Raw genomic sequence first — 14,499 nt, forward strand, 5'->3', positions numbered from 1 at the left:
ATCCAAGTATTTGGTTGATGGTTTGGGGCATTATTTCATTTTTGAAAATAAACTTTAATCTAAAAAAAACTAATTGGGGTCTTATTTCATTAAAAATAAAAAAATACAAAACAAGCTGGTGCTTTATTTCATTTATTTTTGGGGCCTTTTTTCATTTGGAAGGGTCCTTATTTCATTGGGGCATAAGTTCATTATGAAAAATCACCACAATTTGGGCTTATTTCATTTTTTCTTCTGGGGCCTAATTTCGCGGAATCAAATTTTTATAAAAATCCAACAGTGCATTTTTTTATACAAATACATATCTGCGAAAAATAGTACGCAAAATTGTTAAATATTTATTTTTGATTCTTTATTTATTGCCTCTAAAATATAAGATGTTCTTCTTAGAATATCCAATCTGTATTTGTTTGTATAAGAAATACAATTTTAAAGAAATGTGTATAAAATTGGTAAAAATTGGTATTCGACTAAAAATCTAGTCAGCAAAAATATATTTTGAAATCAAAATATTTCCATCTTTCAGGAAAATTGCACTTTCAACTTAAAAAAAAACCTTTAAAAACAACAAAAAATTGATAAAGAATGGTTTTCGACTCAATTATTAGGAGAACAAAGAAAGATATAGACTGCCAATTATTTACATATATCAAGCAAAATATTATTCTAAATATTTAAAATAGTTATTCCTGGAAATTAAAAAAAATACTCAGTTGGGTTTTGTTAATGGAGATTTGGTTTTGTCTCACTTCCTGAATTAACTTCAAAATTAAGAACTAAGCTCTACTAAAAAAATTTAATAGAATTTCGTTCATATCTTCAAGTGTTATAGTTGACTCTTCAGGGACTTCACATTTTTCACCTTTATAAACTTCATGTTTTCCCTCTCACTCCTCCTTGAAAGTGATTATGTACTTTTTGACGTAAAGGAACTTGTCTTCTAATAGTTGTACGGCTATAAATAAAGTTTAATTGTTTCAAAATTGATGGTGATATGATTGACCAATTGATTAATTTTATAATAAAGCACAGTTGAATGTACTTCCTGTGTTTAGAAAGCGATGGAAGATTTATGAGCGTGAGCCTATGATTGTACGGTGGAAGTTCGATCCTATTGGACCATGGGAAGAAACGGAGAGGAAGCACATGAATCTTCTTTGTACTCCTTCTATTCTGTTTATATGGACTGAATAAAAGGGAGCTCATATTATGCAGCCATATTCCAATATTGGTCAAATGATATATAAAGAAGTTTAAGAATATAAGGGTCGCGAAAATCATATGAAAACAGTTTTATAAATCCTAGTGTCTTATTTGCTTTTTTAATAATATAGTCATAATGATTTGTAAAAGTTAATTTTGAGTCAAGAATAATACCTAGTTCAGAGAAAGTAGAGAGTTTAGTCAAATAAGAAGAGTCTAATTGATAATTGAAAGTCAAAACATTTTGTTTGCGTGTATTTACATTAAACAGTAAAGGTCCTAAGTGGCTACTTTGTGGTACGCCAGAGTTGGTATACAAATATGATGACCGCTCATTCCCAAAAACTACGCTGTATAATCTATTATATAAGTACGACGAAACCCAACTAACAAATTTATCGTTAAAGCCGTGGGATTTAAGTTTGGTAGTAAATGTTTTATGGCACAATTTATCAAAGGCCTTACTGAAGTCTGTGAAGACACATTCAACTTGATTCAGCTTTTCAAACGAATCTAAGCAAAATGGAATGAAATGAAAGAGGTTAGTAACTGTTGACTTATTTTAAACAAAACGTTGACTGTCACAAATTATAGGCTTACAATTAAACGATATGACTTTACAAATAATGGACTCAAATAACGTTAGAAAGATAACCATATTTCATAGACCATAAGTGATACACATGATTTATACGTCAATTCGACGTAGGTTATATTTCTAGGGTTAACTTAGGGATGAAGGACAGTTTTGCAATGGGACGATTATTTTTTATTTCATTTTTACTACCCTTTTTATGTACCAGTGTTATGTACGAACTCTTCCAAATTTTAGGAAAATTGAAGATTTGAGCGATTCATTAAAACGAATATGAAGAGGATGGATAAATAGGATGCGCATTTTTTCAAAATATAAGGAGGTACACCATCTGGACCAGGGCTATAACAAACAGAAAGTTCTGAAGTTTTGCGAACGATTTCGTCTTAAGAGATCCAAAGACTAATTGAATTCAAATGAGGGAAATTTTGTGAGAGGGCCAATGACTCAGGGGTTTGACAGGAGTTCGCTACTTCGAAAGCATCTTTCAAAAAATTTGCAAACATATTTGAAATTTTTTTCAGAGTCATGGCTAAGTTCGGATACCTGTCAGTATTTCTCTTGCTATTAATATAGCTCCAAAAGTTTTTTTTGGTTGTTTTGTATGTCGGTTTCAGTACTTAAAATAAAGTCATTATAAAGGATATCTGAATAGTCAATAAACATATTTCTTAGCTCATTGTTTATTACCAAGTCAATATCAGATTTTGTTTTATTATATTTAATCCAGGTCTTGTTTCTTTTATTTTTTAAGTTTTTTAGGCGAGAGTCAAACCATAGAGGAGATTAAGAAATATTGCGCGGCTTTCGCAATGGTTTGGTCTCATAAAAAAAGTTAAAGAGAACACAGTAGAGCACATAGCATTAATTTCACAGTTTTCAAACAAATAATTCCAGTTAACATTACATAACAGGTTGAAAAGTTCATTAAGTCTGCATTTTTTAAAGTTAAATTCAAGATTTTCTTTGGAGCAATTGAGAACATTACATACATTTAAATTAAAAGATAGGTCTAATGCTGGGTGATGTCGGTCTTCTTGGACAAGTAGGGTATTGGCTGAATTTACAGAAATATCAGCATTGAGTGAAGTTGTTGGCAACCCCATTAAATTGGCTTAGTCCACACGAGGAAATACCGTCAATTGTCAAGAACTCGTTGGTAGAGGAGATTTTAATAGGAGTAAAATAGTTCTCCAGTTTAGTCCAGATCAAGTTTGGAAGACTGAAATCTCCTAAGACTAAGTAACTCGTCTTCATCGTTTATTCTGTCTATGCAATTAATTAAGTTTTCATAAACGTTGTTAGGAGAGCTTGGAGGTATATAAGTATCGATTATGTATAGCAGTCCTGTCGCAGTTTTAACTTTTATGCCAATCCTTTCTACATCACATTGATGAAAGTCATAGCATTCATAGTGTTCATAGCATTTCTATGATTCCTGACCTTCTGTTATGAACAAAGTATTAATGGTTTCACATATTGGGACTTAGATACGCAATCATAAAAAAACAATGATTCAGCAGAAATCACATTTTTATCATAGTATCGCAAAAGCAGGAAGTTAAGAAATAAAATGTGCAATTAACATTCCAAACCATCCGATAACGTGCATTAATTTGGATAAAAAATAGGAATGTAATTACAATTAAAATAATTTAAAAAAAAGAGCTGGGTTGCGACCCACACTGATAACTTTCCATCCCGGCTGTCGCTTTGTTTTGCTTAAAAGTTTGTCTATATGTACTCGTATCAATTTTTACCAAATTTGGGTACTATTTTTGTAGATTTTATTTTTTATAAAAAAACGGACTGTTGGATTTTTATATAAAAATTACGGAATATCGAAAACAATATTTCTGTAAAATAAAATAAGTTTGAAGCCAATATTTTTAATTTTTGAAAAGCTATTTGAGTCGAAAGTAAATTTTTACCAAATTTTAGTATTGTTTTTTCTTAGAGTTTTATTTTCTGTAAAAATACTGTCAATTCGATTTTTTTCAAAATTTTATCGAATGTTGAAAACAATATTTCTTATAAGATACAATTAGTTGGAAGGCAATATTTCAAAGTTTTGAAAAGATGTTTGAGTAAAATCAATTTTTACCAACTTTTGTTAAATTTTTATTAGGTTTTTAATTTTTAGTACAAAAACTGTCAATTCGATTTTTTTAATGTTACTGAATGTTGACAACAATATTTTTTGAAAGAAAAAAGTAAATTAAAGCCTATATCTCAATGTTTTGAAAAGATATTTGAGTCGAAAATCAATTTTTACCAACTTTTATTAATTTTTTTTAGGATTTTATATTTTGTAAAAAAGATGTCAATTCGATTTTTCTCAACATTTTTCAGAATGTTTTAAACAATATTCATTATAAGATAAAATAAGTTTGAAGCCTAAATTTCAAGTTTTTGAAAAGATATTTGAATCGATATTCAATTTTTACCAACTTTGAGTTGTTGTTGTTTTTTAAATTTTTATTTTTTATAAAAAAAACTGTCAATTCAATATTTCTCAAAATTTTATCAGATGTCAAAAACATTATTCTTCGTTGCACGAAATTGTTTTGGAGATGAAATCATATTTTAGTCGTAAAATTTTGGAGGTGACATATTCTTTTTTTCCTCAGTTTTTTTGATTTATAAAAAAAAACCGTTAAATGGATTTTTTTCAACTTTTTTGATATCACGTTACAATATATCATATAAAATTTAATTCAAGTCTCTGGCGTTTTTGGTTCGTAAAATATTTATGGTTAACCAATATTTTCACCTTTTTTCAAACTGCTGTGGTAAAAAACACCACCTACGCAATTTTCTTGACAGCCCTTTCTGCATCTTTTTGCCTTATTATCTGTATAACAAAATTTATTTAAAGTCGATATCTCTTCTGGTTCTTGAGCTATGCAGGACGAAAAAACTCCGCGAACGTACGGACGTACAAACGTACGCACACACCCACGCACAGACAACTTTCTAAAAATCTTTTATTTCGACTCTAGGGACCTTGAAACATAGGGAAATGGCAAAATTTTCAATTTGACAAATCGGACCCATTACAATAACTTCCTATGGGAAGTTAAAAAGTTCTCGAGCGTCCGAACAAACGTGCCCACGCACACTCAGACAGCTCTCTAAAAACCTTTGATTGAGATTATAGGGACCGTGAAACGTTGAGAAATTTTAAAATTTGTAATTCGAAAAATCGGACCAGTTACAATAACTTCCTATTTTATGGGAATTTAAAAAAATGAGTCGCTTCAACTTCGGCTTCGCCTGAAGATTACGAGTTCAGTCATAGGAATTCAATGCATCCTACCACAATAAAGATTCAACCTTACGTTTCATTTGACAATCGTAAGGAAATAACGTAATGTTACGTAATGTGACTCCAAACGGAAGCTCTAGTTTAAATTTGCTGAACATTTGCTTTGTGTGACAGCTCAACAGCTCAACAGCTGTAAAAAAAGTCAACAAACAAAATACATTTGCTTTTTGAGGAATTCCTATTGGTTTTTATAGGCTGTGTAAGATACTTCCGCGGTAAATTTAATTTTTTCGATTTCAAAACTCATATTTTTTTTTTTTGAGAAAAAATAACAGCTGCTGATGACAGTGCATTTTATAAATGTCATATTGGAAGTGTCATTCAAAGCAACCTCGAAGCAGATCCAACGTAACGCAGAAGAAGCCGAAGCTGAAGTTTGTTTGTGTTTCAGTCATAAAAGAGTCCAAATTTGTTATATCTCAAATGGTTTCCAAAAAAATGTCCATGTTTTCATTGAAAACTCCGGTATCTTGACTTCATTTTAGCGCAGATTAAAAAAAAATAAGTATTGCATTTTTATTTTGTATTTTCTTACCACTTAAATTCTCTGAACAAGCAAAATACTTTAGTCTCATTTTGGATAAGAAATTAAGTTGGGAACCTAATATTCAAGAGAGAATAAACAAGGCCACAGTAGCCCTGTTCTCCTGTAAAAAGGCCATTGGCAATAAATGGGACCTACAGCCCCGTATTACACACTGGCTATATATCTCGGTCATAAGGCCGATCCTTACTTATGGAGTAGCGGTATGGTGGACGGCGATAAATATGATAAACTCAGCAAAGTCCAACGATCAGCCTGCCTGTGTATGGGAGGAGCACTTGGCGCTACCACTTCCGCCTCACTTTATGTTCTGTTCCATTTAATACCGCTCGATATTTTCAGCAAGCAAACGGCCGCTAATGCAGCCACACGGCTTCAAGCCTCCTCTCTCTGGATCAATAATGGAATTGGCCACACCACTATTTTGAACTCGTTCAGAACTATAAACAGTAATATTGACTGCACCATACCCTATCCACAGTTTAATAACTATAGCTTCAAAGTGACTATACCTCCCAGGTCTTCTTGGGAGAATACATCATTTTTGAACGATGATCCTATAAACTTTTATACAGACGGATCAAAAACGGAGGGTGGGGTTGGTGGAGGCGTATACTCAGATAGACTAAACTTAAGTCTCTCATTTCGTTCACCCGATTATTGTAGCGTGTTCCAAGCTGAAATTCTGCTATAAAAGAAGTTCTATCATGGCTTTGAGAACACTAATGATATACGCATTTCTCGGATAGCCAAGCTGCGTTAAAGTCCCTAGAATCTGTCTCCACTAACTCACTAACAGCCCTAAATTGTCGATCATCTCTTACGGAGATGGATATACACAGTTCAACATTCACCTTTTCTGGGTGCCGGGCCATAGAGACATTCCAGAAAATTGTAAAGCTGACGAACTTGCAAAAAGCGGGAACAACTTTACCTCTGCTGGCTGACAATGCTAGCATAGGTATCCCCTAAGCTACATGTAAACTCATGCTAAAGCAACATACCATAGAGAAAACAAGCTTCAGGTGGAATAACACCACCACCTGTTTAGCGACAAAACTAATTTGGCCTAATCTTAGCGCCAGGCGCTCAAAACAATTAATCTCTCTGAGTAGATTGCACATTAGCTACGTTATTGGTGTCCTGACTGGGCACTGCTTGATAGGAAGGCATGCTATTCGACTTGGAGCCCCTGCAAATGATTTTTGCAGGAGTTGCATGGACGAGGAGGAGGAGGAGACAATCTCTCATCTTCTGCGCACATGCCCTGCCTTATCACAAAGACGTAGAATCCACCTTGGAGACTACTACTTCAACGATACCAGCAATCTACAAAATTCTGACATTATTTGTCTCCTACGCTTCATTCGGAGCTCCAACTGGTTCGACGAATTAAGCTGATAAACTGATCCATGTGGTATCACAACTGACCATACTTTGGTCTTAGTGTGTTGCACTTCCCAACCAACAGCCACTTTAACCTAACCTAACCTAACCTATCATAGATGAATTAGTTTATGTTCTTAAACTTAAAATAGTAGAAGGTCAAAGTTCAAAACTATATGAATAAAAAATCTTTTTCCTTTGAGTGCCTATTGCCTAGCCCAGCCCCTTACACAAAATTAAATTGATTACAAGGATATTATTTTTCTTTTTAATTAAAATTTAATCAGAGCACACACCTTTTCCCTACCCTTATAATTTGAACCACTCGAACCGAACACCTGCTCAAATCAGATAGAAATGACCCACATCCGCACTGTCTCGGATAGAAATGGAAAAAGAAAGAAAAAAAAGCACAAATCGATGAAAATCAAGAACGTGATTAATAAGTAAACTTTCCATGGCTTTTAACCGACCATAAAGGGGAATAAATCGTCATTGAAAAATTGTCTAGTAATTCTTTTGAAGCAATTTACATCTCACAAAGTTTATTTTTAAAAATTCTCGACTTCAATTATAATTTGATTATTTCTCAATTGAAAATATCTATACATACCTTTTTCATTGAGGTAGATTGGTCAAAAAACTCTTCATTATTATTGTTGTTGTTTAAATTTGATTTCCTTTGATTTGACGATTTAGGTCTAGCTGGCTCGAAGGAAAATGTGTAGTTATCCTTGCCACCCCAACAAGCGAGTCTATTTTCATCATCAACAAATTCTGAAACATTTTTAGGATTGAGGAACTTCATTACCTCGACAGCTTTTGGAGGCATAAGTGTTTTGATAATTTTGAATGCAGCTATAGAAAAAAAAACACTGTTACAGAAAACTCGCATTCATTTTTAGATTGAAATTCTTACCATTTAATAACCAAGGCAGTTCGTAGATAAGAATGTAATTCAGCGGAAGTGGATAGAGTTTAAATATTTCGATGATATTTTTGATAAGATCCATATCAACATTGCTAACACTTGTGCCTTGCATATCAAAGAAAGCTGTCATTCTGTCCAAATCATTCTCAGCCAAAACCCTTTCGATCCAATAGACAACAACTCGCATCAATTCCTTCATATCCTTGCTCCCTTTTACATGCAGCTTGGCTTTGAATATGAGCAAAATTTTCCCATCCCTATCTCTGTTGCGAGGAAATACAATGCCTTGATTAAGATAGTCCATGCGAATGTTGCTTTCGTTTACTTCGTTAGCTCCGAAATTCTTGCGCCATACTAAGATGTCCCAGAGCAATTGTAGGGATAGCTTCATATCCAAATCATTGTGCTCGAGATATTTTTCCAAATAGAAATTATTTGTTTTAACTCTTTCCAGATCGATTGGATGAAAGCTTCCTGGAAATAAAAAAACAAAAAATAATTTAACACGAAAAATTAGGAAAATATAAAAGTGTTGCTTTCATTTCTTGACAAAGTTCTAGTCTCTTAAACTTAGTTTATTGATAAATTAGAACTCGATTAAGCTCTAACTAATTTTTTTATGAAGTTCATAAGGTTTAGAACTCTGAATTAGATCTCAGTTTAATATAAGACTTCAATTTATTAGACCTTCAGGAAAAAAGATTTTCGATAGAGGGTTTGGTCCCATCGTGGTTCGAAGCCTAAGCAATTTGTTACCATCAAAATCAAATACATTCTCAAGGCAATTTCGAGGTTTGGGAATGTATCTCTGAAATTTTAATTTTTCGAGAATTTGGTAGTAAAATAGTTCCGGCGATTGATCTGTTCCATAGTCCTTTTCCTTTTTGTATGAGTCAATCAAAGACACCGACTCATTAATGAGACTAGGGTCTAAATCATCCGGATACACTTGCGCCAATGCCTCTGCTGCAGCGTGCAAATTTTCAGCACCCATCTTCTTGATGTGATTCAAGAATACAAATCTCGCACGTACAGCTTCATAGGCATGCAATCTTTGAGTAAGAGAAACGGATAGCTGGTCAATTACTGGAATGAAGGCGGATACTTTGTATTTTTCCTTGGGTGACAGATTTTCGTCTTGTGCTTTCCTTTAATCAAGCGGATTCAACCTGACATTTCTCGTTCTGCTGCGGGTGCGTGATTGTACATATTTCCCAGTTAAGATATTTTTTGGCTTTGCCAAATTAAGAATCATTTTCGGGTCTTGCAACAGCTTGTTTGTAGCGTTGAATCGGCCCAAGATATCGTTCCAAAATGTTGCAAATAAAGCGGTTTCGAGACCACTCATCTTCTGTAGAACGTGCGTTGCTTCATTCCTCACTTTGTTTTTTTGCTCTTTATTGGAAGATATGCTGGTTAGAGCTCGACAAGACCAACGAGTGTCGCTGAGGTTTTTGCAAGACTAAAAATTTGCCGCTTTTTTTCTCCGATAATTTCTCAATCAGAATTCGGTGCCACGTTGTATTGGCTTTGAAAAACGTGTACAAATTCTGCACGAAATCAAAGAATTGAACAGCCGATGGACAATAGTTAGCAGCTGCCTTTCCCACTAAATTGTCGAGACACGGAATCGAATACCCTACCTCCGAGGTTGCGGGCAATTACCACCCCACTCAGCCATTAAGCGATTGGGGTACTCCCTCAAGATGGGTAGTGAATTGGAAATGCTTGGTATCAGGGTCATTTGAGATTTTGATATTTCACTGATTGCCCGATTGGAGTGAACAAATATAGATCAATGATTTTTGTTATTTAAGCTTAATATAATTAAATAACGTGACTTCCTGGACACGTAAAAATACCTTAGTTGCGAAGCATCAACAAGCCTCGGATCCGGACGGATTCACTGTTGACAACGAACTTCGGATATGTACGTGGAATGTTAGGTCCCTTAACAGACCACGTGCAGCCAAACAATTAGCGGAAGCCCTAAACTGCTGCAAGGCAGATATTACAGCTATCCAAGAAGTGCGATGGGATGGACCGGGAAAACATAAACTAAAAGACTGCGATATCTACTACGGGGACTGCTACCGAGAACAAAGACAGCGTCTATTTGGGTGTGGATTTGTTGTTGGAACTAGACTCAGGCAAAAGGTCTTGAGTTTCAACAGTGTGAGCGAGCGCATCACGACAATCTGCATCAAGGCTGAATTCGCCAACATAAGCCTGATATGCGCGCATGCTCCAACTGATTAGAAAGATGAAGACACCAAAGATAAAACTCTTCGAGCTCTTAGACAAGACATATGAGCAGTGCCCTGGCTATGACATTAAAATTTTCTTAGGAGATTTTAACGCCAAGCTAGGAAGAGAAGACATCTTTGGTGGCACAATCGGGAGATACAGATTGCACGACACCGCCTCCGACAACGGATTCAGGTTGATCAATTTCACTGCGGGGCGAGACGTTCTGGTAGCTAGTACGTAATCTTTGATCAATCAATTTGCAAACAGATTGACCACATTGTGATCGACGCACGACACTTCTCCAGTATACAGGATGTCCGAACATTCCGAGGAGCCAGCATTGACTTGGACCACTACCACGTTGTAGCCAAGGTACGGCTACATACATCCAAGTCAAAACAAGGAAGTACTGTGAAAAGTTTTGACTTTAGACGGCTACAATCGAAAGAGATTGCCATGTCCTTTTCCGATCGAGTCTCTAATAACCTCTTAAGGAGTTCTATGCTGCCTGCATTAAGCATTGAAAAACAGTGGCAACATTGCCTTGCAGCTATCAGAGATGCCGCCTCTGAAGTGCTAGGTTTCACACGGCCACCACAGCGAAACCCCTGGTTTGGCGACGAATGCCGGTAAGCTCACGCAGTGAAACAACAGACAACCAGAGCTGCTTGCGAGCTTTACGAGCAAAAGAGGAGAGAGGAACACCGGCTTCTTATTTGGAAAAAAAGAGAGCAAGAGAAGCGCTCGATTGAGGAGATAAATAGAGGGATCGCACAACAGGAATGAGGTTCGTAAATTTTACCAAACGGTAAAACAACCTCCCAAGGGTACCAGCCACGAACCGAAGCCTGAAAAGTCGATCAAGGAACCATCGTAGTAGAACCGCAGTCTACAAAGCTGCTGGAGCTGACTATTTAAAGAACTATTTAAAGCAGAAGGCGATGACTTGGTAGGGAGCATGCACCAACTCATCTGCAAAATATGGTCGGAAGAAAGCATGCCCGATCAATGGAATATCAGCATAGTATGCCCGATACATAAGAAAGGAGATCCTCCAAATTGCACCAACTACAGAGGCATCAGTCTCCTTAACATTGCGTATAAGATCCTCTCTGCCGTATTATGTGAACGTCTGAAGCCATTCGTCAACAACCTGATTGGTCCTTATCAGTGTGGCTTCAGACCAGGAAAATCTACTTTCGACCAAATATTCACACTATGGCAGATCTTGGAAAAAACCCAGGAGCTTCAAATCGATACCCACCATCTCTTTATCGATTTTAAAGCCGCGTATGATAGCATCCATAGGGAATAGCTCTACCGAGCAATGTCTAGTTTTGGCATCCCTGTCAAACTTATCCGTTTGTGCAGAATGACGATGGAGAATGCACGCTGCTCTATCAAGGTCGGGAAAGATCGCAACGGTGCATTTGATGTCAAAAAAGGTTTTAGACAAGGCGATGCACTGTCATGCGACTTCTTCAACATCGTTATGGAAAGAATTGGTAAAACTTAACCGTCAACACTAGAGGCACAATCTTCCAAAGATCCATCCAATTACTCGGATACGCAGATGATATTGACATAATTGGAAGATCAAAGCGTGATGTCAGTGGAGCGTTTTTGAGCATTGCGACGGAAGCGAAGAAGATGGGTTTAGTGGTCAATGAGGGTAAGACGAAGTATATGCTGCCTTCAAAAAAAGACATTGAACAACGACGTCTTGAAAAAACTTCTCCATCTATAACTTTGAGGTAGTTGAGGACTTTGTCTACCTGCGCACCGCTATTGACACAGACAAACAAGGAATAACTCTTGCAAAACGCTGCTTCTTTGGACTTAGAAGGCACTTGATTAGTAAATCGCTCTCTCGAGCATCTAAGATCACCATCCCGGTTCTCATAAATAGCGATTAGGCCTGGACCCTGTCAAAGAAAGATGAGAGAAAAATTCTTCTTTTTTAATCCCGTATGGATATAGATGAAGAATGGAGGAGAAGATATAACGACGAACTGTACGGGCATTACAGCGACACTGACCTAGTTAACAGAATTAAAATCCAACGGCTTAGATGGTTAGGTCATGTAGAGCGAATGGACATCAACGCTCCAGCCCGAAAGGTCTTCGAATACAATTCCGAGGGACGGCGCAGTAGAGGAAGACCGCGACTTAGGTGGCGAAAGCAGGTGGGTGAAGACCTCACCGAACTTGGCGTGTGAAACTGGCGACAGCTAGCTAGGGACCGAGCTCAACGTTGGTTGAGACCCAGGTCCGCCCGGACTGTAGCGCCACCTTAAGTAAAGTAAGTAAGATAAACTCTGAATCACTAAATCGAGTTTTTATTTTAATTAAGAGCTTTGTCATTTGGCCATTAGAATTGTCCAATTTTACTTATTCTAATTAGTGAATAATGACGTCTAAAGGGTATCTCAGTATTAATCCCAGAAAATGTCTATTAATTTAATAATCATTACTCTTAAATGTGTAAACATGCATTATCTACAGTTTATCAAAAATGCAGCAAAATTACACTTAAAAATTAAGCTTCATGATTCATTGCATAAATCATTAATGTAGATGTCTACAGCGATTAAAACCTACGATCTTGCCATATTTGTTTCGTGCATTAGGAATAATTATATTACTCACAAATGATCATGTTAAGCACCTGTTCATTAAATAACCACCTCAGTTAACATTCTACGACACAAGTGTTAATTATATTTGCATCTGAGAATTTGTAATTGCATCAAAGATTACGTTTTTTTTCTATCAATAGCTGTTTGCATTTCCTATTTTCATTAAAATTGTTGTTTAAAAATATTAATTTACAACTAATAAAATAACTTATTTTATACAAATGTTAACGTTCGTTCTCTGATAGTAGAAGTATTTAAGTACATATTTACCTATAAATATGAAAGTAAGAATTTGTACACAATATTTTTTGACACTGATTATTATATGTGACTTGAATTTGTAAATACTGAATTTTTGTCTTTGGTTACGATGGAAAGTGAACGGAAGCAGTTAAAGAATTACGGAAGAAAAGTCACGTTTAGTGTGGCCCAAGAAACTTTATTTTCTGGGTAATTAAGTTGTAGTCGGTTTCAATATTTAAATTTTACAATTCGTATTTACGTGCATACATATGTGCATACGTAGATATATAAATTACTTTTCATTTTTATTGATTCGGAAAAAGGTATGCTGATACCCCAAAAATTCAAAATGTTCTTGATTTTGATCAAACATATGGATAGGCCAGATGATACCTTTTGTTTAATAATGTATCATATTATTTATTTAACACATCTTTAGCATTAATGGAACTACCTCGACACTAGGGCATTCTATCATTCCAATTTTGTAAGACTTTGCTAACAGCTTCGGGCTGTTGTTAACGGAGTGCTTCGATGATAAGGTCAAATCACAGATCCAATTGATATCGCCGGGTCGATCGTAAGACTGTTACATGAACAAGGTGGTCAAAATGTATGTTTTCCATTTCATTAAGAAAGAAATTAGTTGACAAGGCTCTGCTATGCCCACCACCATCGACCGTTTAGGTTTGGATAGTCGGATATTCAAAATTATTTGTTGTGGCGTCATTGAGTAAACTCAGGACCTTATTCTCCTGAAACCCTTTGTGTTACTTTATTAAAACTTTGTTGATTTTAAGGTTTATAAGGTTATCTCAATTTGAGATCAAAGAAATCCCATAATCGGATCATTTTCCAGTGGTTGTTTCCTTCCTGTAACACGCTATTCTTCCTAGACAACTTGATTCGAAACGTCAATCACACCAAAATGTACAGTTCCCTGTGTTAGAGCAAATTATAAAGTCGTACAACAACAGGACAGTGGAAAAATTAGCAAATTTATAAAGGAGCCTTGGTTTGATGAAGAATATCCATAAGCCCGTAAGAAATCCTTTGCATGGTTGAGAAGTTTCCGGAATTCCCAAGAGTTGTTTCAAAGAAACTATTTAGAGGCCAATTCTCAATATAAGGAGCTATGTAAGAACAAAAGAAGAGCTATGAAGAACTGCAGGCACTTGCGTGGAAATTGAATAGTAAACAATTCGCAGTGCATAAGAAACTATGTGCAAACAGTCTATCCACTCATTTTAAAATTAGGAAATGGAATTAACTCTAGGATCGCCCAAAGATGGAAAAGCCGCGGGTGCAAATATTCCTTCTGAGTTCTGTAAACACATTAAAAGAACATCTGGTAATACTTTTTAATGGAGTATTTGAGGG

The 14,499-nt window shown here is 35.7% G+C and overlaps 1 protein-coding gene across 1 annotated transcript in view; it reads right to left on the reverse strand.

Moving 5' to 3' along the window:
• Positions 1-14,499, reverse strand: part of LOC129948495 (motile sperm domain-containing protein 2-like) — a 66,269-nt gene that overhangs the window by 46,628 nt on the left and 5,142 nt on the right. Inside the window, exons 2-3 of the mRNA XM_056059516.1 lie at positions 7,976-8,461; positions 7,670-7,914 (exon numbers count right to left, since the gene is read on the reverse strand). Coding sequence (XP_055915491.1) covers positions 7,670-7,914; positions 7,976-8,461 — 731 coding nt within the window. The remainder of the gene's footprint in view (positions 1-7,669; positions 7,915-7,975; positions 8,462-14,499) is intronic.

This window comes from Eupeodes corollae, chromosome 2, assembly GCF_945859685.1.
Source record: "Eupeodes corollae chromosome 2, idEupCoro1.1, whole genome shotgun sequence".
Classification (NCBI taxonomy): domain Eukaryota; kingdom Metazoa; phylum Arthropoda; class Insecta; order Diptera; family Syrphidae; genus Eupeodes; species Eupeodes corollae.